This window comes from Delphinus delphis, chromosome 8 (assembly GCF_949987515.2).
Source record: "Delphinus delphis chromosome 8, mDelDel1.2, whole genome shotgun sequence".
Taxonomy (NCBI): domain Eukaryota; kingdom Metazoa; phylum Chordata; class Mammalia; order Artiodactyla; family Delphinidae; genus Delphinus; species Delphinus delphis.
Window position 1 is genome coordinate 14,500,532 of NC_082690.1, and position 24,882 is coordinate 14,525,413.

At 56.0% G+C, this 24,882-nt stretch overlaps 1 protein-coding gene across 1 annotated transcript; it reads right to left on the minus strand.

Annotated features, from left to right (window-relative positions):
- Positions 1–5,353: 5,353 nt before the first annotated feature.
- On the minus strand, positions 5,354–24,882 carry OAF (out at first homolog). The gene is made up of 4 exons (XM_060017790.1): positions 24,123–24,882; positions 10,204–10,338; positions 9,136–9,316; positions 5,354–8,428 (listed from the first exon to the last, which is right to left on the minus strand). The coding sequence occupies exons 1-4, from the start codon at positions 24,393–24,395 to the stop codon at positions 8,163–8,165; spliced, it is 855 nt and encodes a 284-aa protein (XP_059873773.1). The 5' UTR covers positions 24,396–24,882; the 3' UTR covers positions 5,354–8,162.

The window sequence follows — 24,882 nt, forward strand, 5'->3', positions numbered from 1 at the left end:
ATCCCTCCTGGGGGTCCTTCTGGTCCTCCTGGGATTACATCTGATCCCCTCGGCTGCACCTCTAGGAAGTTACGAGCCCCCCCCCCACCCCGCCCCGGCCCCATTTCTATGTGAGCATGCTAGCAGCTTCTCTTGCTTCAAGGACGGAAGGCTCTAGGAGCTAAGCCTCCCCGTCCAGACACATTGCTGGAAACAGGCTGTAGCCCTGGAGGAGGTGCTCGGGGAGCTAGGTGGGCCCGCACCCTGTTCCCTACCTCAGCAAAGTGGATTTCTTGGCCGCAGGCCTTTCTGCTCACCCTCATTTCCTGTCATGTCAGCTGGTGTGAGTTGTCAGGATTGGGAGAAGGGTGGAGAGCCAGGTGTCCTGGAAGGCCACCAAGTAGCAAGTCCTTTCTAGCTCTTTCTGTCTGCCAGATGGGCTGTAGGGCCCAGAGCGGGGGGATGTGGGGCGGGGGTCAGCTCCCTGCCTTGGGGTGACCTCAGGGACTGAATCCGTGCTCAGGCTTCCTAAAAGAGCGGATGGAAGGAAGATAGAGGCCTTTTAAAACCACACCTCAGAGTCAATCTCATGGCACATTTGCCAGGAGGACTATTGCAGGATGGGGGTGGAGGGGGTTCGTGTCAGGGTGACAGAGTGAGAGGTGCGCTGGGAACCAGAATAAAGCAACTTTCCAGGGAAGTGGATGGGAGAGGACACAGCTGTTTCCTGCCCCTGATATCCCTAACGCTGAGCCTCAACCATGGACATCCCACCCCACCCGTCTAGAGGGAGTACACACAAACTCATTGCCCATTTTGCTCTTGAAGGTTTTGAATAATAGATAATAATATATGTATTTAATTTTAAAACAGCATAACAATCCTGTCCTCCGATGAACTCTTTTGACCTCGGGGCCAGCATTGGGTCTGGGTCCGGCCACTCTAATCACACCTTGGGGCAGAGCCCTGCCTCAAGACCAGCCTCTCCCCGCCTGGTCCCCCTGCACGCTCAGGGCAAGTCTAAGCCCAGGGCGCCCTCTTGTGGTTATAGGCGTGTATGATCCTGACTTGAGTCCCCACGCCCACCCCCACCTCCACCCCGCCCCGCAACCTCTCCTTCCAAGCGGTCTCGCCGCCACTGTCTCCTGTGGTGAGTGGCGGTCCATGTCTGGGGGAACCCCAGGCAAGGGCCCCAGTTCCAGGCCAGCTGGAGATATTGAGTGTTAGTTTCAGGCTGCTGTTGGGTCTTCTGGTCCGTGCTCCCCATCCAAGGCCAGACTTTACCATGGAAGCCCAGTTTTGGAGTCACCCAGTCACCGCCTTGACGGGCTGTCAGTCCTGTTGCCAGACAGCTCTGCTGGTTAAAACGTCCTACATCCCACACTGCCCTCCGGAGCTTCTGAGCTCCACGCCAATCCTACACCCGCACACATAGGAGGACAGTGTCATCGGTCCATTCATCCATCTGGAGCTGGGAATTGAGTATCCATCGGAGCTGTGCATTGGGCTAGGGGCAGGGAACGGAACAGAGACCAGGCAGTGTCCCTGCCCTCAGGAAGCTCACAGGCTGGCGATGCTTGCGGACCAGCGAACAGTAAGTCCGTCATCCTGGGGCCTGTGCTGTACCAGGGAAATAGGGGGGACTATGGGGGCCCACAGTAGGGCACGTCTTACCTGAGTCTGGGGGTGGGCATCAGGAAAGGCTTCTTAGAGGCAGGGACATCTAAGCAGAAATCCCCAGGGAAGAGGTAGTAGGAGGAAGGAAGCCTAAGCCGTACAAGCAAAGGGAACGGCCTATGCCAGGAGGGTGCGTGGCACACTGGGGGGAGCCCACACAGTACAAGGCGGCTAGATCACAGAGTACAAGACGTGGAAAACCACGAGTGAGTGAAGGTGATGGTATTTGCACAGGGAGGACCTTGAATCTGGCCTAACTTAGGTGGAAATGATTCACCAGTTTCAGGAGCAGGTGACTTTTCCTGACTGCATCACAGCATAGGTTTGAGTGCCATGGCATGGGGGAGGGGGAGAGAGGAGGGGGAGTCTGGCAAGAGGTTTGACTGTGAGGACACAAGGAGAAATAGGGCAGAGGTGGAGTGGGACTTGGGTTTGAGGTGCGTTTGACTGCACTTTTTAAATGGGAAAGATTTAAACACTCTCAGCACAGATGGGCAGGAGGCAGGAAAGAGCGAGATGCCAGGGGAAGAGCGGAGAACACTTCTCCAGAGAGGAAGGGGAAGGGCTGGGATTCAAAGCCCTGGAGTTGGGCAGAAGGGACACTTCCCCACCATCAGGACGGGCGGGAATCCTGAAAGGCAGGTATGGATGCAGGGGGTAGAGAGGTTTCTGCTCCTGGCATGCAGGAAAGGAGGGCACTGTGGGTGCAGTGTCCCTTCATCCCGCCCCCCGCTCCCCTAGGAGTCAGGACATTCTCCCAGCGGGAGACCCACAGCGGGAGCCAGGACCACTAATTCGCCACCCCTGAGAGGCTCTGCAGGCCTGGGTCCTGAGGTAGCTTGTGACCCGCCTTCTCTCTCCTTTGTTTGACCGGAAGCCCCCTGAGGTCTGGACCTTCTCCCAGGGAGAAGCATGTGGGCCTCTGTCCACCTCACTTTGGCCCTCTTCCCGTCCACCGTCCATCCTTCTGGGTCCCCATCTGGGACGGCTGTCGTCATCAGGATCTCTACGGGAAAACAATCAGCTGAACTCAGAAGGCCTTTGATGAAGTATTGCTTATTTACAGAGGGGCCAGCAGGGTTACGGGACATTGAGAAGCTAGGGCTGAAGAGGAATGAGTAGTTGTCCAGGAGTGCAAGGAGGTCTGGAGCCTTGGAGGAAGGAAGCCAGGGCCAGACCCGTGGTGCTGAGGAAGTAAGGGGCGGGGAATCCAAGCCCCAGAGTCTCTCTCATCCTGCCCTCTGACGTCTGACGCTTTTCCTGGCTGAGCCAGAGGTGAGAGAGCCCAGGGGAGACCAATCCAGAGGTCGGAGTCCTGGGGCGCAGAGCAGGGCAGAGGGAGGTGGAGAATGCAGGGGGCGAGGGGCAAACAGGGCAACAGCGCGGCCAGTCACCTCTCTATGGTCACTTGTTCGTATCGGAGGATAAACCCTAGAACGCGTTGATGCTTCTCACAGTCAAGATGACCAACGCTTGGTGATAATATAAAGTGATGGCAGGTGTGGTAGTTAATGTTCTCTGTCAGCTTGGCTAGGCCATGATGCTAGTTTCTGGTCTAACACTAGACTAGGTGTTGCTGTGAAGGTATTTTGTAGAAATGATTAACATCTACAGTCAGTTGCCTTTAAGTAAAGGAGATGACCCTTGCTAATGTGAGTGGGGCTCATCCAATCAGCTGCAGGCCTTAAGAGCAAAAGCAGCCTTCCTGAAGAAGGAATTCTGCCTCAAGACTTAACACAGAAATTGAATCTGAGTTCCCAGCTGCTGACCTGCCCTACAGATTTCAGACTTAAGGCTGCCACATCAACTTCTGCCTAGCCTGCCAGCTGCCAGCCCTTAGCTGCCCAGATCCCCAGTCACGTGAGCTAAAATCAATCAGTGTGTGTGCGTGCGCGTGCGTGTGCGTGTGCGTGTGTGTGTGGTTGACCCTTGAACAACATGGGTTTGAACTGCCTGGGTTCACGTATCGGGGGATTTTTTTCAATAGTAAATACTATCGTATTACACGATCCACAGTTGCATCTGTGGAGGCAGAAGTGCGGATGCTGAGGAACCACAGATACGGAGGACCAGCTATAGATCATGTCAGAGGTTTGATTCCTGCTCCCCTAGTCCTTGCCTTGTTCAAGGGTCAACTGTATATGTATGGATACAGTTGTGTATATGTATGTATGTATGTATATATATATGTGTGTGTGTGTGTGTGTGTGTGTGTGTGTATTCTGTTCTGTTTCTCTGGAGAACCCTGACTGATACAGCAGGAATGTGTGGAAACAGGGCCTCTCACACACTGCTAGTGAGAATGTAAATTTGGACAGCACCATTTGGAGGTGAGTCGACAGTATCGACCAAATACTGGCCGTAGGAGCCAGTCCATTGCCATCAGTAGCCAAATGGCTACTAGCCTGCAGTAGGATGCCAGGCAGCAGTTACACGGTGAGTGCCAGTGTCGGGGAGGACAGTCTAGACAAGCCCTCTCTCTTAGGAGATGATGGAATTGGGGGCTTGGAAGGGGAGGTGACCCACCCAAGGTCACCCAGAGGTGGGACTAGGCCGGTGCCCACGTTCCTCACGTGAATTTTTAGCCTCAAGTTTTGCTCCTGGGGAGCGGCCCCTGCCCCACTTTTTGCCAGATTCCTTGACAGCTCCACGCACCCTATCCAGGTCCCACGAAGGCCCTGGGCAGAGATGCTCCAACTGTAGGGCTCCACAGTTTCCCCACCGAAGACATCCAGTGGTTAACAAGACCGCAGGGAGAGGAGCCTGAAGAAAACCCACAGAAAGTACAGGCCCGGCCACGCTCGGCGGATCCCGCCGGGGAGGCCTGGTACCACTTGTAGCTCCTCTGGCTTGAAGAGGCACTGCTGAGATCTGGTCTCCTGGGCTCCCACCCGAGGGCCTTGCTTACCTTAGCCAAGGGAACCAATCAGAAGCCTGTTCCTGCCAACATCAGTCCCAGGGGAGCTTTGGGAACCCCCCCCACCCACCCACTCAGTCCTCAGTGATGGCTACTGCAGGGCTGGCCCTGCTCACCCTCCCCCGGTGCGCCGTGCTGAGGTTCCGGTGGGCCCATCCGATAAACCCATTTGGGTTGTAAGTGTGCGTGGCGTAAGAAGGCTGGGTTTGGATTCCTCACTACTCTCTGACCTTGGGCAAGTCCCATCGTTTCATAGGTGAGCCGCATTCATGAAATGTCACAGAAGCGCTGAAAGAAGCCAAGTGAGCTCATTCGTAAGAAGGCGCTTCGTCAACCCTGAAGAAATGAGAACTATTGTAGGTATATGACCTCTCGCAGGTGTTTTCTCACATCCACAAAGGACTGCTGAGGAAAGTAAAGCCTTATCTCTCTAGCGGACCATCTACATCTAGGTAACAAGCTCCGAGTCTGATAAACACAAACACGACACTTCCAATTGGAGGCACCGTCGCAGAGCCAGAGCTTGGCTGGGGAGGTTGGGAGGGTTCCTTGGAATGATGGGAGGCGTGGACTCCGTCTGAGCATAGGGTCGGGCCAAAGTCACAGGGAATCTTCATCCTCATCTCCATGCCCTGAGACCGACAAGGGGCCCCAGGCAGGGTGGTCTGTAGTAACAGTGTCCAGCAGGCCCCTCCCCACAGGACACAGGCAGGCTTGGAGGTGCTCATCCCCCCCTTCCCAAGGAAGATCAGAAAAATACTCCAAGTCTTGAAAACATTACTTTTTTCAAAAGTATTATTCTTGGCTATTTGGAAGTGAGTAGGGAAGGCATATGGTGTGGGGACCACCACCCCCAGCAATGAAGACACACCCACAGAGTTAAGAGGGGTGGGAGATGCCTTCTCCAAGTAATTCCCTCCCTCACCCGGAGCAGGGGCTGGGCAGGAGGTGAAGGAGAAAAACGCTTGGGGAGGAAGGCCTCCCCAAATTGCCCCCCAGCACGGGTGAAGCTGGTTCTTGAAAACAGGTTCAGAGAGAGGCACGCCCACTTGAAAAGTATGTCTCCCCACTCCCCTACCACTAACTTGACCATCAGGCAAGCCCAGCACAGTTCCATGGGCAACAGCAGCCTGTTCTGGGGGTGCTGGGGGGCAGAGTAAGGGGGACAGCCCTGCCAGCCCCTTTCCTTCTCCAAGGCCTGTGAGGAAGGCTCTGACTCCCCGCCTCCTCCCTCCTAAGGAGATGGGACCCCTGGGACTTGCCCAACGCCTGAAAGACTCCAGTCTCTGCCCTGTGCTCACACAGTCCCCTCCACCTTGCCAAATCCCTACCAGCCTGCAGCCTCAACCCACGTCCCATCTTGTCCAGGAAAACTTCCCCAATCAACTCAGCCTGCACATCCCTCCTCCTTGAAAGTCCTCAGTGCCCAGCCCAGCACTTCATGTTACAGCCTCTTTATACTAGAAGATACTCTTGAAGCGAAGAGGCCTTCGGGATGTCTGGCTCCATTGTGTCGGGTTTATAAATGAGGAAACGTCTGCTCTTTTCACTAACGGTAACAATATTAATAGCAGCTAACACAGTGAGCACTCACTATGTGCTGGGCACTTGACACGTATAAATTCACTTCAGTCTCACAATTAAGCCCATTTTATAGCTGAGAGAGCTGAGGCACAGAGAGGTAAAGTAACTCAAGATTGCACAGCAAATAAGAATCATGGCCAGCAACAGGGCCATGAAAAGATGCTCAACCTCGCTCACAGAGAAATGCAGATCAAAACTACAATGAGGTATCACCTTGCTCTGGTCAGAATGGCCATCATTAAAAAGTCTACAGGTAACAAATGCAGGAGAGAGTGTGGAGAAAAGGGAACCCTCTTGCACTGTTGGTGGGAATGCAAATTGGTGCAGCCACTATGGAGAACTGTATGGAGGTTCCTCCAAAAACTAGAGTTGCCGTATGATCCAGCAACCCCACTCCTGGGCATATATCTGGACAAAACTCCAAATCAAAAAGATATTTACATGCACCCTTATGGTCACAGCAGCACTATTTACAGTAGCCAAGGCATGGAAACAACCTAAATGTCCACCGACAGGTGAATGGATAAAAAAAGATGTGGTGCATATACACAATGGAATACTACTCAGCCGTAAAAACGAATGAAACAATGCCATTTGCAGCAACATGGACAGACCTAGAGATTATCATGGTAAGTGAAGTAAGTCAGAAAGAGAAAGACAAATACCATACGATATCACTTACATGTGGAATCTAAAATATGACACAAATGAACTTATCTACAAAACAGAAACAGCCTCACATAGAGAACAGACTTGTGGTTGCCAAGGGGGAGGGGAGGAAGGGGGTGGGGGAAGGATGGACTGGGAGTTTGGGACTAACAAATGCAAACTATTGTATATATGTATAACTGAATCACTTTGCTATACATCAGAAACTGACACAACACTGTAAACCAACTATACCTCAATAAAATAAATTAAAAAAAAAAATCATGCCCAGGATTTGACCCCTGGAAGTCTGGTTCCAGAGTTTTCACCATATCTCACATCTCAGTCTATGTCACGGGGTCTTTTACTGCCTGGCTTGCCCATCTATGTATGTCTCATCTTCTTAAGCGCAGAAATTTTGTCATATCTTTTCCTAATAATACCCACCCCCATCTACATCCTCTCCCCCCAACACAAGGCTGAGCACACAGTAGGTGCTTTAGGAGTTGTTGTCCCAAGATGGGTCACCAAGAGCACAGGGACACTTCTCCTGACGCCAGGTGGCAGCATTGGCCAAAAGTTCTCTCAGAACTCCGAGTCTAGAGCTATCAGCCAAGTAAAAATTTAAACTTTTATTTCTGGTACAAACGATAAATACTTTGCATTAAAAATCTGGGATTCAAGTTTTCCTCATACTTCATGCTCCCTCCCTGCCCCAAAACCTTACAAAAATATTTCTGCTTCGAGGGTGCAAGCCGGCTCCAGCTCCCTCGGCAAAGTCCAGGTCTGCGGAAAGGCACCTGTGGTCTGTCTCGGGGTGGGGGGCCCCCAGCTGGCCCCCGGGCAGCCTCAGAGGCCAGTAGTGAGAGGAACGTGTTGAGATCCGCTGTCGGCGCTGCCCCCTCCCTGGGGCAAGGATCCCCTCCCTGTTGGGCAGCGGGAAGGTGCACAGGGGCCAGCTCCTTCTGGAGGGTGGGGCAGGGGGCTGGGCGTGGGGAGGCGGGTGTCACAGGCATCGACGCCTTCCAGGGTCTAAACCTGCAGAGAGTTAAATAGAGTCACGCGGTCCTATTTTGGTTGCTTGAAAGCGAACATTTCAGGAGAGATGCGGGGGTCAAGCTTGGAGAACCCCCTTCTCCCTCCGTCCCCATGGGAGTGGGGGGCTGCCTTCATGAGTTAACCCCTGCCGTGCCACACCCCTTTTCACAGTGACAAATCAGGGGCCAGAGGCTCCGGGATTAGGAGGGAAGGAACAGCAATAAGGCCTCGGTTGGGGGTGGCCACGCCCTCTGGCGGCTGGGGGAGGAGCAGTGGGCCCCCGCAGCTGCCTCCGGGACCAGCCCTCATCCCGAGCCGGCTAGGGGTCCTCATCCCAGAGGCACAGCTGCCTCTGAGGCACGTAGAAGTCGAAGCTGTAGCTCTTCTGGCAACTGCGGATGCCACACTTGTAGGGCGTTGGGCGGTCACGGCCGCGGCAATACTTGACCATGCAGGGGTACCAGGCCAGGCTCAGGCCGTAGCGGCAGACGCAGGGCTTCCCGCGGTCCCCCACCTGCCCACAGCGAGGCAGCAACATCGGCTCTGAGGCCTTGGGCAGGGCCTCGAACACGAAGCTGTCCACACCTGGGGGAGAAGGCGGCGGTCAGGGATGAGGGAGGGGAGGGGACCTCCTGGCATGGCCCCTTCAGGCATCCCGGCACCCCTATGGGCTAAATGTTATCATCCCTGTTTTACAGATGGGAAAACCGGCCCAGAGAGGTTTAACCATCTGGCTGAGGTCACACAGTAGGTAGGGGAGTCAGGACTGAATCCCAGGTCTGTCTGACTTCAGGACAGTCCTGGGGAAGGTGACCCAGAGATGGGCCAGCAGTGAGGTCCCATAGGCCGGAAAGGCAGGGACCGTGCAAAGATGGGAGGCGTTCTCAAGGATCCTGGGAAGGTGTGAAGGGAAAGAGAGGAGCTGATCTCTGAGAGGTGACAGAAGAGGTGGCAGCTGGGAATGGGCATCTTTGGGCCCCATCCAGACCCTGGTTCCTGTTCCCGTGTCCCACGACAGAAGGTTCCATCTGTGTTCTCACTAAGGGCAGGGCTGATGGGGGCTTTGCCTGGGCATTCCCTCCCCGGGGCCTAGCAGAGTCACAGTTCTCCACGTCCCTACCTGGAATTGGTTCCTTTCATCTGCTGACTCCTCTCAGTAAAGAGCCACACAGGCATCACTTCCTCCAGGAAGCCTTCCCTGACCAGTCCCAGCTGGGTTTAGACCTCCCATATCTCGTCATTGCTTCCCATCATATCTGAGACGATACGGCAGCGGGCAGCACCCAGCTGACCTTGCTCCAGCCAGAACCGGACGTCCTCCTGGCGGGTATAGATGGCATCCGCGGCCTCGGCACACACGTTGCGGAGATGGGGGCTCAGCAGGCCCCCCTGGCTGAAGTTCACGGTGACGTCCATGTGCATCTGCTCCAGGCCCCGCACCTCCTCAGCCTGCCGCACTGCCCGTGGATTTTTCTGCGTGGAGGAGAAGAGCTGTTCCCACCCGGCCTCAGAAGGCCCCCTGCCCACTCTTTCCCTGGTCGCTGAGAGTCAGACAAGCCCACGCCGGCTGTCTTCGGATCCTTGGGGCCACCGGCAGGGTGGCAGTCAAGGGGCACCCAGCCCCCTTCCAACTGGCGGAGAAACTGATACCCAGGGCACAGTCGAGCCTTTTCAGCCAGCGGCCGCCCGGGCTGACCTCTGGGGCCTGAGGGAGAATTCTGACCCGTTGCTGGGGGGTGGTGTTGGAGGTGGGCAGGCGAGGCGAACTGTCCCAGGGTCAGTGACCTCTGGGGCCCCGTATTCTCCAACATCCAGGCAACTGAGTCACTCTGGGAAAGGCAGGTAAAAGGGAGGGGCCTCGGACAGCTCCTGCTGGGTAGTTCAGGGAAATTAAATGAGGCCGGGGAGAGGCCCGGGGTCCAGGAAGGGACCGGGAGAAGGGCAACAGGCTGAGGGTTTCAAAGGCCGCACTGAACACTTAACATGCACTCTCCCACTTAATTCTCACCATAACCCATCTCTCAGTAAGAAAACAGGGGTTTTGAAGGCGAGGTGACTTGTCCAGCGTCACCGGGACGATGAGTGGTGGCCCTCGGCCTGGAGGCAGATCCGACCTGCCTCCATCATAAACGGGGAGGAGCTGAGATTAGGGGACTGGCAGAAGCTGGGAGATGGTGGTTCAGGGCAGATTAGGGATCTGGGGTTATGGGGTCAGGTTTGGCATATTTAAGGGGTTCAGGACTAGAGGGTAAGAGTGGGGTGCCGGCAATCAGGTGGGAGACTGAGGCTGGGGTAGGGTCCAGGCCAGGAGTCAGCTGCAGGGGTGAGGGCTCTGGGTCAGGTCCAGGGTGGGCACTCACCTGTCGGAGCTTGGCCATGGCCTCGCTGGGAATGATCTCATTGTGGTGCAGCCGGGTGGCAAAGCAGAGGGCCTGGAACTGGCTCTGCCCCTTCTCCAGCTCCCCTAGGATCAGGGCCCGGAAGATCTTCACATCCTGATGGAGAAGAGCAGAAGAATGGGAACCGGCCAGAGGGGGCGGGGCCTCCTCACCAGCCCACCCAGTGCTCAGCTCAGACCCTGCAGAGGACACAGGCCTGGACGCTGCCCTGCAATAGACGCCTCCCTCTTGCCGGCATGGAAAATTTTCTCTTTCCCGTTTAAACCTGTGACTTAAAAGAAAGAACATGCCCCAGATGTTCCAAAGCCTCCTGGAAAATTCACACAAGGAACTGCTGGAAGGCTTTCCAAAACAAAATTGTTTAAAAGTACAGAACGTCACCTTAAAGGAAACAGCACCCTTTTCGGCTCCTGGTTCATTCATAGCTGATGCTTCCCCTTGGTGGTACCCCCATATCACCCTGATCAGGGTGAGTCAGGGCCCCTACAACCACCTGACTACGGCATCATGGGAGAGGGCTGCATTTTTACAAGTACAGATTCTAGAGTTTCTCTCGCTGACTTTCCCATTCAGTAGGTTTGGGGAGAATGCCCCCGGTGCTTCTGGTCAGCCAGGCTCCTAGCCACCTGCATCTCAGATGGAGGTAGTGGGGTCAGGGTGGGGTTAAGGGCAAGACACAGCAGCAGCTATTGCGGCCTTCTGGCCTGAGGGAGCTGGGCTGGCTCACCTTTCCCCTTCCCTCTCCACTTCCCCTTTCCCCTCGGGGTTACTAATGGCATTACCAGCAGGCCAAGGGCTCTTTCCTGTCACTGATTCACTGCATGAATCAGAGAGGCTGGGGGGGGGGCAGAAGGAGAAGGGAGAAGGGCGGTGGGATCGGGTCCCCTTCCCAATCTGGCTGCTGGAACCCTGGGTACCTGAGGTGTCCCTTGCTCTCACCCATCTCTGTGCCTTGGCTAACAGCTCGCGGTGAGAAGTCAGCAGGTCCCAGTCAGAAGTGGTCTGAATACGTCAAGAGCCCCCCTGCGAGAGACCCAAGCCACAACGATGGCTCTCCTCCAGGAACCCCAATGGCCCTGCACCAGCACGGAGGGTATATAGCCCCGTGTAGCTATGCATCCTTCAGTGTCCGTGCCCTGGCCTCGCCCACTGAGAGCCCCCATTCACTGAGCACTTACTGTCCATGTGCCAGAGTGAGATGCTCTGAGAACAGGGCCTGAGGGTCCCCCTTGGATTCCAGTAGAGGCAGCGAGGGGCCCAGGGTTCCACTCCAAGTCTACACTGTATTAGCCGGCATACAGGTCTATCTCCCACCTTCTCTAAGCCTCGTTTGTGAAATGGGGATGATGCCACTTTTTTTTTTTTTTTTTTTTTTTTTTGTGGTACGCGGACCTCTCACTGCTGTGGCCTCTCCCGTTGCAGAGCACAGGCTCCGGATGCGCAGGCTCAGCGGCTATGGCTCACGGGCCCAGCCACTCCGCGAGATGTGGGATCTTCCCAGACCGGGGCACGAACCCGTGTCCCCTGCATCGGTGGGCGGACTCTCAACCAGTGCGCCACCAGGGAAGCCCAAGGGGATGATGCCACTTTTACCTGGAGGCTTATGGTGACGACTAAATGAGTTAGTGTGGAGGGAAAGCACAGCAGAATGTCCGCCCGGAGTACGTGCTCAGTGGTGCTAACCGGGGCCACTGTCATCACTGCAGGTGACCAGCAAGTGTCCCAGGTGATCTGAAACTAGTCAGTGCTGTCCTCACACAAACCCCCATGCCCTTTGGAAGTCCTCTGACTCTACAAGGACATTTCCCTACTTCTTTTCACTGTAAATGATCTCTGGAACATTGAGGGGTGGGAGTGTCCGGGGAGATTTTCCGCCAAGATTGCAGCAAGGGAAACTGAGACCCAGCTGGTGAGAAAGGTTCCATAAGGTTCCTCATGGTCCCAGACTTGCAGGCAAGGTGAATCAGAGCTCGGATAACCTCAGCTTCCTCTCCACAGGAAATCCACTCTCGGGCCACGAGGCTGGGATCTGCTTGCCCCGCCAGCCTGGGCCATCCAATCTTCCACCCCCTCAGGTCGTTTGAGGAGAGACTGGAGGCTGGTACACTTGTGCATTTTCTGTTCTGGGCTCAGTTCCTGCCAGGTGAGACTTGATACCAGACTTTCCCTCCCAGGGCTGAGTCAGGCGGATGTCCCTGGCAGGACCCCCAGGCAGGATCCAAGTTCCACCTCCGGGGTAATTTCAGCAATGACCCTTTAAAAGAACCCATCTGGTATATTCACAGCATCTCTCCAATACCACAGGCACGTGTCACCGCCTGTGGTCTGAGGGATGCCCCAAGTGGCCTCGTTGCTTGGATATCACCCGTCTACCATTAGCAGGAGAAAGAATTTGAACTTTTAGACCAGACCAGGGGGCGAACAAAATCTGTTAGAGTATTTTCCCTGCTTCTGTATTAAACAACAACGTCAACGACAACAACAAAACGCTACCAAAATGGGAACTTGACTGGGGGTGAAGCGAGGGGATGAGAATTATTTTGTTGAGATAGATTTCCTCTATATCTCCTATTTATTTGTGTAGGACAAAGCTGTATTGAAGTTTATAACTGGAAGGGACAAGTCATTGTTACCATGAGTCAAAAAGGATGTATCGTCCGGTTTAAAATCTTTATAGCAAGAGGAGATAGGAACTATGATTATTACCGAGTTTGGAATGGATAACTTGCTCAAGGTCATGGGACCAAGAGGAAATGTAGTCAGAATTTTAACCCAGGCGGTCTGACTCCAAAACCCAAGCGCTCTCAGCCACAGTGCACAGCTGCGTCCTAAATCAACGAGTTCGATTTCTTTGATGTCCAGTTAAAGAAACTAAAGCTCAGGCCCAGAGAGAAAGTGTGGTCTGCCCTAAGCCACACAGCTGGCGAGCGGCAGAGCCAGGATGAGAAGGCAGTGCCCTCTTCTAGCTGTGCCCGTCGGCGGTGGTCTGTATGTCCTCTGCAGACCTGCCCTGGGAACGTGGCGGCTCCTATCCAGGGCTCTGTGTGACTAACAGACAACAGCATCCGACGCAAACATCAGGGTAAGATGATGCAGGATCGCCCTTCTAAGCCCTCTGCCTGCCCTGCCCAGAGCCTCTTTAAACCCTGAATTCTCCAGCCTTCTTAATCCTATGTCTCCGGGAAACCATACTCCATGCGCTGAGCCCCGGGAGGGAGACAAGCGGCCCAAGCATCTGGATCTCCGGCTCCGTCATCATGACCAGTGTCCCTCCTACCTTCTACTCCCCACACCTCAGACTCACTGCTAAGGTTCCAGGGCCCCCTTTCCCTCCAGCACAGAGGGCAGGGCAGGGGGAAAGGTCTCCCTGCTCCAAGGAACATCTGGCTAAACGCTAAACCCAGGCCAGATGGATGCCTCACTCCCAGGTTCCCTGCTCGCCCGAGAGTCCCCTGGGATGGTCCACCCAGAGGTGCCCTAACCCCCAAGGCGAGACCACACAGCTGGGGAAGAGCCCATGGCAGGCTCCCCAGGCCCAGGACGCAGGCTAGGGTTCCCAAGATGGGCAGTTTCTATAAGGCTTCTTCTCCCACGAGCTCCCAGGAAACTCCAGCCCACCAGGAGCCAGGCCACCAGGAAGAAGTGGAGTGGCCAGTACTAGGGCTGAAACTGGGCCACACAGAGCGTATGGCCATGGAGAGAGCATTTGCTGAAGTCCTTTGGGGGTGGTTTTAAGGGTCCCAAAGAGCACGGTAGTTAAGAGCAAAGGCTCTGGAGCCAGTGCTGGCCGCGTCCAAATCCTGGCTTTGCTGATATGAGTCCTGTAACCCTGAGGGATTTACTTAACCTCTCTGTATCTTAGTTTCCACATGTGTAAAATGAGTACAACTAACAATACCTACACCTCAAGGGATTACTGTGAGGAAAAATGAGTGAAAGGTCTCAGAACAGAGTGGGCCGGATTCCTTAAGTTTCTCTATTATTGCTGCAATCCCTGGCCTTGCTCCAGCTGTGATCTACTCCAGACCTGCAGAGGCAGGACAAAAAATTTTTCTCCCAGAGATGTACCTGAGGCCCAGAGAAGTCAGGTGGCTGCTGGATCTCGCAGGTAATCTGTGGGAGGGCACTGATTACACAGGGCAGAGCCTTCACGGGCGCCAGGGCGGGGCAGGGGAGTGGGCACGGCCAAGGCCAAGGCTCCTGTCTTAAGGGGCTCAGAGGAGAGGCTGACCTCCAACTGATGTTGCGCTCTATGATAAGGCCTAGGGTGAGGTTTATGCAAAATGCTATAGGGCAAAGGATGGAGGAGGGAGCGTTTCTGTCCCCTTAGGGATGGGCCTGGGAGGGGTGGAGGGAGGAAAGGTTTCCTAGAGCGAAGGACATTTCAGTGGTTCTGGACAGTCAAAGGATGGGTGGCTTTCTAGCAAAGAGAGAGGCATGTACAGAAGATGGGAAGGTACCAAGGCCTCTTAATGCCCCCACCCCATCCCTCCCTCCACGCTACTGTCACACAATCTGGCCCAGTGCCCTTCCAAGGCTCCTTTTGTCCTCACCATAAAGTGTACCCCCCAGAGGCTGAACCAAAGAGATGGCAGTTCCCAGAATGAGCGAGGCCATGAGCTGATGCCTCTGCCAGGGATGAGCTGTCCCCTTCTGCCCATCATCCTTCAGGACTCAGTTCAAATGCATCCGTCACACCTGCCCTCACCAACCCTCCAGCAGAGTTGGCCAGGCCCAACCCCTAGCCTCCAGAGCACGAATCCCACTGTGTCTGCAATGATCTCTTTCCTTCCAGACTCAACTCCTTGAGGCTGGGAGAGTATCTTATTTGCAGTGTATCCCTGACCCCTGAATACAGCAGGTGCTCAGTACCTATCTGGAAATGAATAAATGAAGCGCTGAGTGGGCAGACAAGAGCAGGCCAGGGTGCTGAGGAAAGGGAGGTGGGTACCGGGGAGGGGAGGGCTGGGTGTGGAAGGAGGAGGCTGGCCGGCAGGAGGGCAGGGCACAGTGTCCGAGAGCCCAGCCAAAGAAGTCTGAGCTTCATCTAGCAGATCACTGGGCGTCATCGCTGGGTTTTGAGCCAGGGTAGGACGTGAATGGATCTCTGGCTTAGAGCTGAATCAGAAACTCGAGCTGTGCTGGGCCAGTGTGCATCTGACCTAAACGCCTCGGCAGAGGGCCCCGTCCTCATGTAGCGTCTTCTGCCTGGGCAACACGTGCCCCGGGCCCTTCGTGTTGCGCCCCAGCCCCAGACGGGGCTCCACTTATTTATGCAGCGTCCTCAGGGTCTGGCACGGAGCTGAGAGAATGGACCGGTGCTCCGGGGCCTCCAGCAACCCCCTCGCCTCCAAAAAGAAGACGGCTCTCTCTTCTTGGGCTTCCTCGTAACTGGGCTTCTGCAGGCTGGTCGTCCTACAGCTGTAATTTGGGCCTCTAGAAGATTTAGGGGATCATTTAGTTCATGCTCCAGTGAGGTTCCAGCAGGGGACGTGACCTTCAAGGTCACACAGCTGCAGAGCCAGGCCCAGGAGCCCAGATCTCCTGACTCAATCCAGTGATCCTTCTGCTCTTGCGAGCTCCCCCTGCCCCGAGCCCCTTCCCAAATATTCTATTCTTCTTTGCGTCCACTCCCTGCCACGCTGTATCTCACAGAGAGAAGGCTGTTCTGGGAAGAGCAGGGGGCAGCTCTCTGCACTTCCAAGAGCAGACAGTCCATGCCAGGCCTCTGCTGCTGCCTTCCTGGGGAGAAGCTCCAGGGAAACCTCAGTGTTGAGGATGGGTGGCAACCCCACAGACGGAGCCCAGCGGAGCGCTGACGGCTGTGATGCGGTCACATCAGCCCAGCTGCCGGCTTCCAGCCTTAGATGAGACTGAAAGGGGGAAACAAACCTCTCTCTTGCTCCGGCTGCTGGGGGGTTTTATGTTACTCACAGCCAAGTTGAATCGTAACTGGACGCACAGACACTTGCTTTCCCCCATTCATGGGTCCCACGGCCATAATCTTTCACCCAGACGTGCTGATCCTCCCACCACCTCCCACCCCTCACCCAGCGGCACCCAGGCCCCCCAGGCCCCTCCCGCCAGGGCCCACGCCGTGGCTCGGCTGTACGGCCCCTTCTCCCTCACACCGTTGCTCCTAGGAGCACGTTTCCTCCCTCACAGCCTCTCCCGGGAGACTCCCCACCTCCCCCTTTCTCTCAGTCACACGTGGCAGCCCTCACAGATTGTCTCACAGGCCCACCTCCTTCCGACAGTCTCTCCCACACCCTCCCTCCCTCCTTGAATTCCCCCAAAGTCTCACACGCCATGTCTCACACCCCATCTCACACACGAGCCTCTGCACACATGCTGTTACACTCCCCTGCCTTGCACACCCCCTCATGGGCATCCTCTCCTACGTTCGTTCGCTGCCCCAGCCTCAGCCTGGCCGACCTCCCCTCCTCCTCTGCCTTCCTGTCACCCTCCCAGGGGCCTTCCTCAGCCCCCCAGTGGGGAGCAGTGGGGGGGGGCTGTCCTATCTCAGACCTTGCTGTCAGCCCAGCCTTGCACCACAGGGGACCTGAAAACTAAGAGGGCCTGACGGCGGAGCTGCCCTTCCCTCAAAGCCCCTCTCCCAGCCCACCTCTGTGCCACGGCGGCTGCACAGCCCAGGCTGAAGGCCACCTCTCCAGGGTCTCCACAAAGCACCAGCTCCCCTTTCCTCTTTGCCCTTGGACGGCTGATGCTGTCTCCTGGGAGTTTCCTCTACCATCTTGGTCTCCTTCCCGTCGTCACACCGGACTGTGTGATTCTGAGGCCCGGGCTGAGCCAACCCAAGTATTTATGGCGCTGCTCCTGGCTGGGGCTGCTTTATGGCTAGAGAGGAGCGAACTTCACTGCACTGGGGAGGTGAGGGGTCGCCCTGGAGGGGCAGCCAGGAACCAACACCCTCTTCTCCCCATGCTGGCTGCCCCGGGGCACACTCAGGGGCACCTTGGCCCCTCTGCCCTGTCTCTCCAAGCAGGTACAGAGGCGAATGGACTCAACCCAAAGCCAGGCCGAGCACGTTCCCTGGCCGGTGCCCGGGACGTAGGCCGCCCCTATTACGAGATGCCTGCAGACCCTCAAGGCTAGGCCCGGACAGAGGCTTCTTGTTACGGGTGCCACGACCAGCTGGGGGCAGTGCCGCCTGCCCCCTCCCAGTGCCCCCAGTGCTCTGTCAGCCAAATCCCAGAGGCCGCCAGTGTCCCGACTGCCCCTGGAACAACGTGTGGCTGTATGTGGATCAACTGCGCCCCAATGTCCTGCTGACTCAGGGCTCCCGAGGCGGGTGCCACGCTTCCCTCTCACCTGCATTCCCAGCCCCAGCCCCGCCCCCAGCCCTTCGTGGGAACCTCGGTGGCAGCCACTTCAGCGCTTGCCAGCTGAAAGGACGGGAATCCTAATAAAGCTCTGGTCCCCAGAGCAGGAACCATCTGCTTAACGGCCTGAGGAAGCAGGGCTGGGGCCCCGGCTAGAACTGCTACTTCTCTTCTCACGTGCCCTCGCTGGCCTCTGCTTCGCTGAGGCCTCTTACTCACTTCTCACAACACGCCTGCCAGCATCACACTGTGTTTGTGTCATGTCTGAACCTGGGGCTCAGAGAGGTTACGTGATTTGTCAAGTCACACAGCTGGGAAAGGGCAGAAAAATGTCTAGTGAGTGCTCAGTAGTATCTGTGAGATGTTTTAAAAATGGTCCCCTCACCCCCACCCACCATCTCTCCAGAGGCCATGGCGGGAGGGGAACGGGGAGTGTCTCAGGCACAGTGAAGGGGTCAAAACTTAAAATTCGTGGGAGGGGTGGGGTGGGGGAATTGTGATGAGCCTGGGGGAGGGGTGCAGCCCAAATCTGTACAGAGGAGGTTTTCTCTGTAGATCTGTTCCTCTGCACCGAGGCTCTTTCCAGTCTCCTTCTTCCCTCTCCCCTCCCCTATTCAGGTTTCTTCAGCCTTCTAGAAGGAGCCCGCTTATATGCCACAGTAGCACAGGCGGTCAGAATGTAGTGGAAGGCTCCCTGGGTCCCAACCTTGGGTCATTAGCTACTGATCTCGTGCAAGTCACTTCATAGCTCTGAGCCTCAGTCTGCACGTCTGCAAAATGGAAGCCATACCTGCTGCACGGTGTAGTGGTGAGGATCGAATGAGGCCAGGCGTGTGAAAGCAACTGTCAGTGTGTGATCTGACAGCTCAGACATATGTGATTCTTACCTCAAAGCTGGCCTCTGCTGCTCCACCATCACCACCTCTGTGTACCCTGGGAAGCCTCGTAGGAAGAACCTCACTTCTGCCTCTCCCCGTCATCCCAACAGGCCACTTACTTGTCCCAGGTGGCAGTCCTCACTGCCTGACCCGGGATCTTCTGCCAGGACTCCATCTGGACATAGGCATTCGGGGGATGGGAGATGCCTGCCAGACGCCAGGAGCTGGGCTGAACCTCGGGGCAGGGCTGCTGATCCCTGATGCGGGGAGGACTTCCTCAGACATGGCAGAGGGACTGCTGTTAGACCGGAGGGTTCCATGGACACAAGCCGGATCATTCTTTCTGGTGACTTCTCATGAACCGCCAGGGTGGGGAAATACCCTGGATACCAAAAAACTCTGGGCCTCTCCTGTAAGCACCTCGACTGCCCTCTGTTCCCCCAAAAGACATCCTCTCCAACAAATACCCCTACTACGAATCACCAAACTGCAGGGTAGGGGGAGACTGGACTCTAAGAGTTTGTCCTGCCTGACAGTCCCGTGATGTGATATCCCGTTAGAATAAACAGCCTCCGGCAGCAACATGGCCATTTGCACATTCCACATCTTTGCTGACTACCTCTCACAGGCTGAAGTTGCTCCCCGCACCCAGGCGGGGAGCCCCAGGGCAGGGACGCTGGTGCTCTCTGGACCATCGGGGCCCAGAGCAGGGCGCAAGTTTCCCATCTCTCTGGGTCCCTCAGAGTGACCTCGAGCTCACCCACCCTGTTATACGGCTTCCCCTATCTTGGCGCCAGCCCGAGGCCCCTCTTGACCCCCTCCCTCTACACATTGGATATGGCTCCTTCCTCCCATTGCAGCCTTGACCCCCCCAACCCCCACGCAGCTGCTCATGACTTTCTCTTATCTTTCAGCCCCACCCTCCCCGTCCAGTCAGCACCAAACCGCTTGAGCATGACTCATCCCCTCCCACAGCTTTTAGACAGTCACACTGGGAGACAGAGGGGAAAGAGATACTTGGACGGGCACAGCAGCCTGGGGGACGGGGACCAACAGGGCTGTCAGACCAAAAGCCGGGATGGTGCCACGCCCGCTATTAATATGCCCAGTAAGTCTGTACATCCGGGTATAATTACATACCTGGGCTTTGGATTCTCAAGAAGAGCACTGCCTGTTGACAGTGTGTGATGAATTTTAGTTCCGGCACTGAGGACACGGAGAATTAAGCCTCGATATGCTGTTGAAACACATTAGGGACTATTGCGGGTAGAATGACAGGTTTCAACGAAGTGACCGAGTTTGGGATCTACCTTCATTTACCAGTCTAACCTGAAACCTCCTGCAAGCCCCTTCTTCCCTGGAGCAGCTATGCCAATGCTTCCCAAACTTTGCTGCTCATTGGAATCACCAGGGGCTCTTTAAAATTCTGGCTGCCTGGCTCCTAGCCTCAGATAGTCGGACTTAATTAGTCTGGCTTCGGGGTTTTCCAAAGCTCCCTCCCCAGGCGATTCAAATGTGCAGCGAAGCCTGGGAGTCGCTGAGCTCTAGCACTTCTTTGAGAGCGGCAGCCTGATCTGCTTGACGGGCAGCAGCCTGTGGGCAGGGCTTACAGTAACTCACGATGGTGATTCGGTAGCTCCAGGCTGCTTGTGGAGTTCGTCATCCTTGCCCGGGCTCCAGGCTACATACGTGTCCTAGAGCAGGTTGACTACTGTTACAGCTTTACTGGCTTCAGGTCGTGTGGCTGTGTGGGGAGGGCCAGGCCATGTTAGAGACCCATCCCGGCAGACGCAAACAGGGAGGGTGGAAGGGGTGGGGGGTGGGGTGTGTGGGTGTGGGTGTGGGTGTGGGTGTGGGTGTGGGTGTGTGGTGAGATCATCCAGACAGAGGGCTGCATTGCCTCCAGCACAAGGGGCCTCGCTGCTGCCCTGAGTAGACTGACAGGACAGGGATGGCTGCTCCCTGCTGGGGGGCTGGCCAGCAATTTTGGAGTGTGATGGTTAACTTTATGTTTCCACTTCACTGGGCTAAGAGATGCCCACATAGGTGGCAAAATATTATTTCTGGGTGTGTCTGTGAGGCTGTCTCGGAAAGATATGAGCATTTGAAGTAGCAGGCTGAGTAGAAGGTGGCCCTCACCAGGGTGGGTGGGCATCATTCAATCTGTTGAGGGTGTGAATAGAACAACAAAGGTGGAGGAAGGGCAAATTTGCTCTCTCTGTGTGAGCTGGACATCCATCTTCTCCTTCCCTCAGACATCAGTGCGCTTGGTTCCCAGGCCTGTGGACTTAGACTGGGACTACACGGGCTTTCCTGGACCTCCAGCTTACAGACAGCAGACCATGGGACTCAGCCTCCATAACCGTATGAGCCAACCCCTCATAATAAAATCTCTTTCTGTAGATCTGTATTTCTACCCTATTATTTCTGTTTTTCGGGAGAACTCTGACTAATAAATGGAGCTTCAAAGAGAAGCTTACGATGAAGGATTAAGGCTCTTCCAGGCTCAGTGCTGACCTTCTGTGTGACTTTGGGTCGGTCATTCAACCCCTTTGCACCCAGGCTTAGCAGGGAAGGTCCATGTTGAGATGCGACGTGAACTATGATTATGAAAGTTACTGGCTTCTACTTCTGGAGCACTGAGTACAGCCGCTGACACACAGTGAGTATTTCATATGCATTGCCCTGTTTAGTTCTCACAATGGCCATGGGATCGGTACCATTATTACCCCCATTTTACAGATGAAGAAATGAAGGCTTGGACAGATCAGGTAGCTTGCCCAGGGTTAAACCAGGTCTGTCTCATTTCAGTCTGGACTGTCTCCCAAATGTGCAAAATGGCCAACGTCACTATTGCCAAGTGGACTAGGGACTGTTTCCAAACCACCCCAAATGGATTTGGTACATGAAACAAAAGAAACACCACATCCAGGACTTTTTCCTACAGGAAAATCATTACTTCTAGATAGAAGCTTCTCGTGGAAAGCTGCCAGAGATCTTGAGGACTGGGCGGGCAACAAGAGAGGTGACCCACCCCAGAAGGATCCCGTATAAAAGCTGCTCTGGCCAATGCAGACAGTGGACTGGGGTGGAGATAAACCCCACTCCCAGCCTTCCCCAACTCCACCCTGCTCCAGGCCATCTGAGACACCCAGAGTTAGAGGGGACCTTGGAAAGCTGGTTCCCTTTCCATACTTTCCACTCCCAGTTCCCTCCCTTGCTGATGAAACTGGAGATGCCAGGGGTGGGTGTGAAATGCCAGCTTCTGGGTCAGAGGCTAACCTGAAAAGCACACTCTGGAAACCTGGGTGGTGGTTTGGACCGCTGTGGGGATTAAAATGTGGCTCTTAATGCCATTTGCGGCATGGATGGACCTACAGATTGTCAGACTGAGTGAAGTAAGTCAGAGAAAGAGAAATAATGCTTGTATGCGGAATCTAAAAAAAAAAAAAAATGCTGTAAGTGAACTTATTTAGAAAACAGAAACAGACTCACAGACTTAGAGAAGGAACTTACGGTTACCAGGGGGTAAGGTTTGGGGGGAGGGATAGTTAGGGAGTTTGGGATTGACATGTACACACTGCTATATTTAAAATAACTAACAAGGAAAAAATAAAATAATAAAAAAATAGCAAAAATGAGGCTCTTACAATCAGCTCTGAATCGATTCTCTAACTGGGCAGTCAGCCCCCTACTCCACCCTCAGCCCCAATCCCCAGGCCTTCACCCCACTGCCACCCCGCCTCTCCCCTCCCCTCACCCTCAGGGTAGAGCAATAAAATCTTTCATGCTGCAGCTAGAGGCTATAAAAGCTGAGCGCTACCCCTTGACTCTTTCAACCAGTGTCCTAGCCACAGCCTTGGCTGCCAGAGAGGTGGCAGGGTCGGGGAAGTCTCTCTAGGGCTTCAGCACAGCCGTAGAACAATGTGCAGTGGGCAGGAAGGTGGGAGACTCATAGGCTGGCCTGACGCTCACTCACAAGGACAAAGGGCTTCAGTGGAAGGTCAGAAGGGAAGATCAGATCCCTGTCTCCTGGGGAGGGTCCAGCCACTATTTGGGTTTTCAAGGAAAAGAAGAGACTTGACAAAATTCCCCTGGAGTTTAAGTGGGGACTCTGGGGGTGTTCTGGCCCTGTCAGCTTCCCTCTCTCCGCACACAAACTCACCTGCCCCTACCTGAACTGAGAACCTAGCTTGGGCCTGCTGAGTGAGGAAGGGTCGCAAAGTCCTCCCCATTGTGACACTCAACCGCCCCTCCCCCCACAACCTGCCACCCGCCACTGGTCTCCCTACATCCCTTGTCAGTGAAAACTCAGTAGTCCAGGGACAGATCTCCGTCAAGCCCCACCTCCACCGTCCACAGAATCACCACCCACCCACCTGGTACTATCTTCGGGTGATTCTGCTGGGTCCCTAGCTGACACTCCAAACTCTACCCTTTCCCCGCCACCCCAGCTCCCAGTCTCTAAGAGGAAGGAGAGAGAGATAGCTCAGGCAACAGTCCCACCGCCCCGGGCTTCCCCAGCTGCTGCCTATGTCATGGGCCTCACCTCTCCACTCCCCCAGAGACAGAGCCTCACAGGGCTTCTTTGCCAGGAGAGGGACTTGGGGAGGGGACTTTAGGTGATCAGGAGACTCCCTTTGTGTACCTACACCTTACCCACCTTCCTCCCCTCCAGGATTCCTGCTGCTGGGTCACCGTTAGTCATTCACCGTCCTTCCAGGCCCACTTCCTGATAAGCCCAGCACCTCCACTCTCTACCCCAGCCCCAATCCTGGGGGTCCAGGCCCACCTACTGGTTCCCTCCACCACACACACACACACACACACACACACACACACACACACACTCAGGAGAGGCTGTCTCTACCCACTTCCCCACAATCTAGGCCAAAACTGGGGGTTGGCCAGCCCTCCTGCCAAGCAGGGTGAGAGGCGGCACCTCTCCCATAGCCTGGGGACCTCATCTGGGGCCTCTCCCCAGGTCTTCCGCTACAAGTTTCCCAGACTTTTGGACCAAAGAGGAGAAGTGGCTTGGGAGGGACATGGGACAAGCAGCTCTTCCCAGGAACCCCCTCCCCCAGCCCAGGAAAGTGAAACAAGGAGAAGTGGTACACAGCCTCCAAGATGTCAGGGCTGGGAGGCCTGGCGCCACCGGCTTGCTCTGTACAGAGGTGAGAAAGGAGGCCCGGAGAAGGAAAGGAACTTGCCCTAGGTCACACAGCGAGAACCCAGGACCTCTGATGCCTGGCCCAGGATTCTTCCCTGATAGAGCCTGAGAAAATGACTCCAAAAAGGGAGACGGGGTTATTAACATTGACTCCCTTGAAGTAAGGTCTGCACCTAGAGGGCTCTCGGAGAGTGGAGAGTTGAAAGACGAAGTGGGGAGCTGGTCTGGTGGCCTGGGCAGCCAGAGAGAAGAAGTGAAAGGCTGGAGGGGAGAATCGGAAAGGCAGCAGAGCAGTTCGTGGGGGAGAATGAAGGGCCGGGTCTAGGCGCTGGGGAACAGGGCAAAGAGGTGTGGATAAGAGCCCGGCGTGACCTTGGCTAAGTCGCGTCCTTCTCCTGGCCCAGTCTTCCGTCTGCTGGCCTCGGTGCGACTGGGACCCCGGAGCGCTCAGGCACGCAGGTCCCCCCGGGGCGAGCGAGGGTGCCTCACCTTCTTGAAGTCGGCGGTGAAGGAGATGAGGGTGCCGTCGGGCTTGCGCAGCTCCAGGCTGATGCTGTCGGCGTCGCTGTCCGCCTGCAGGCTCTCCTCGGTCACCTGGCCGTCGGGCAGCCGCACGCGGATCCGCAGCTCAGACGGCGCGCCAGCCCCGGTCCCTGCGCCCTCGCCGCGCGGCGCCCCCAGCAGCTGCATAAGCACCGGCAGCAGCAGGAACAGCAGCGCAGGGGACGCCGGAGGGACCCCGCCGCGGCCGGGTGGGCGCATCCCCGGGGACCGCCGCCGCCCTCGCGGTCCCGGCGCGCCGCGGGCGGGCGGGGAACGGCTCGGCCAAACTTCGCCCTAACTTGGAGGCTAGTTCGCGGCGCCGGGGCGCGGCTCCCCTAGGGGCTCAGCCGTGGGGCGCCCGCGACGCGGCGCCGACGCACGTGGGCTGCGCTCCGTCGCGCGTCCCCCGGCGGCTCCGAGGCGGACACCGCGCTCCCAGGGCCCCCGACTCCGGCGCTCCGAGACTCTGTTTTGCACTTTTCATTCAATCCCACCCCCCGTCACTTCCTTCAGAAAACAGAAACCACCAGGACCTGCCTTAAAGAGACCGCGCACCTCTCGGCCCTTAAAGGGCCCGCGGAGGCTCCCCGCGCTCGGCGGCGGCCACGGACGGGGCCGGCGCGGGCCGAGGGGACCGGTGCAAGGCGGCCTTGTGGGAACAGGGCTTTCTCAATCGCCCTCCCTCCCCGCCGCGCCCGGCAGCGAC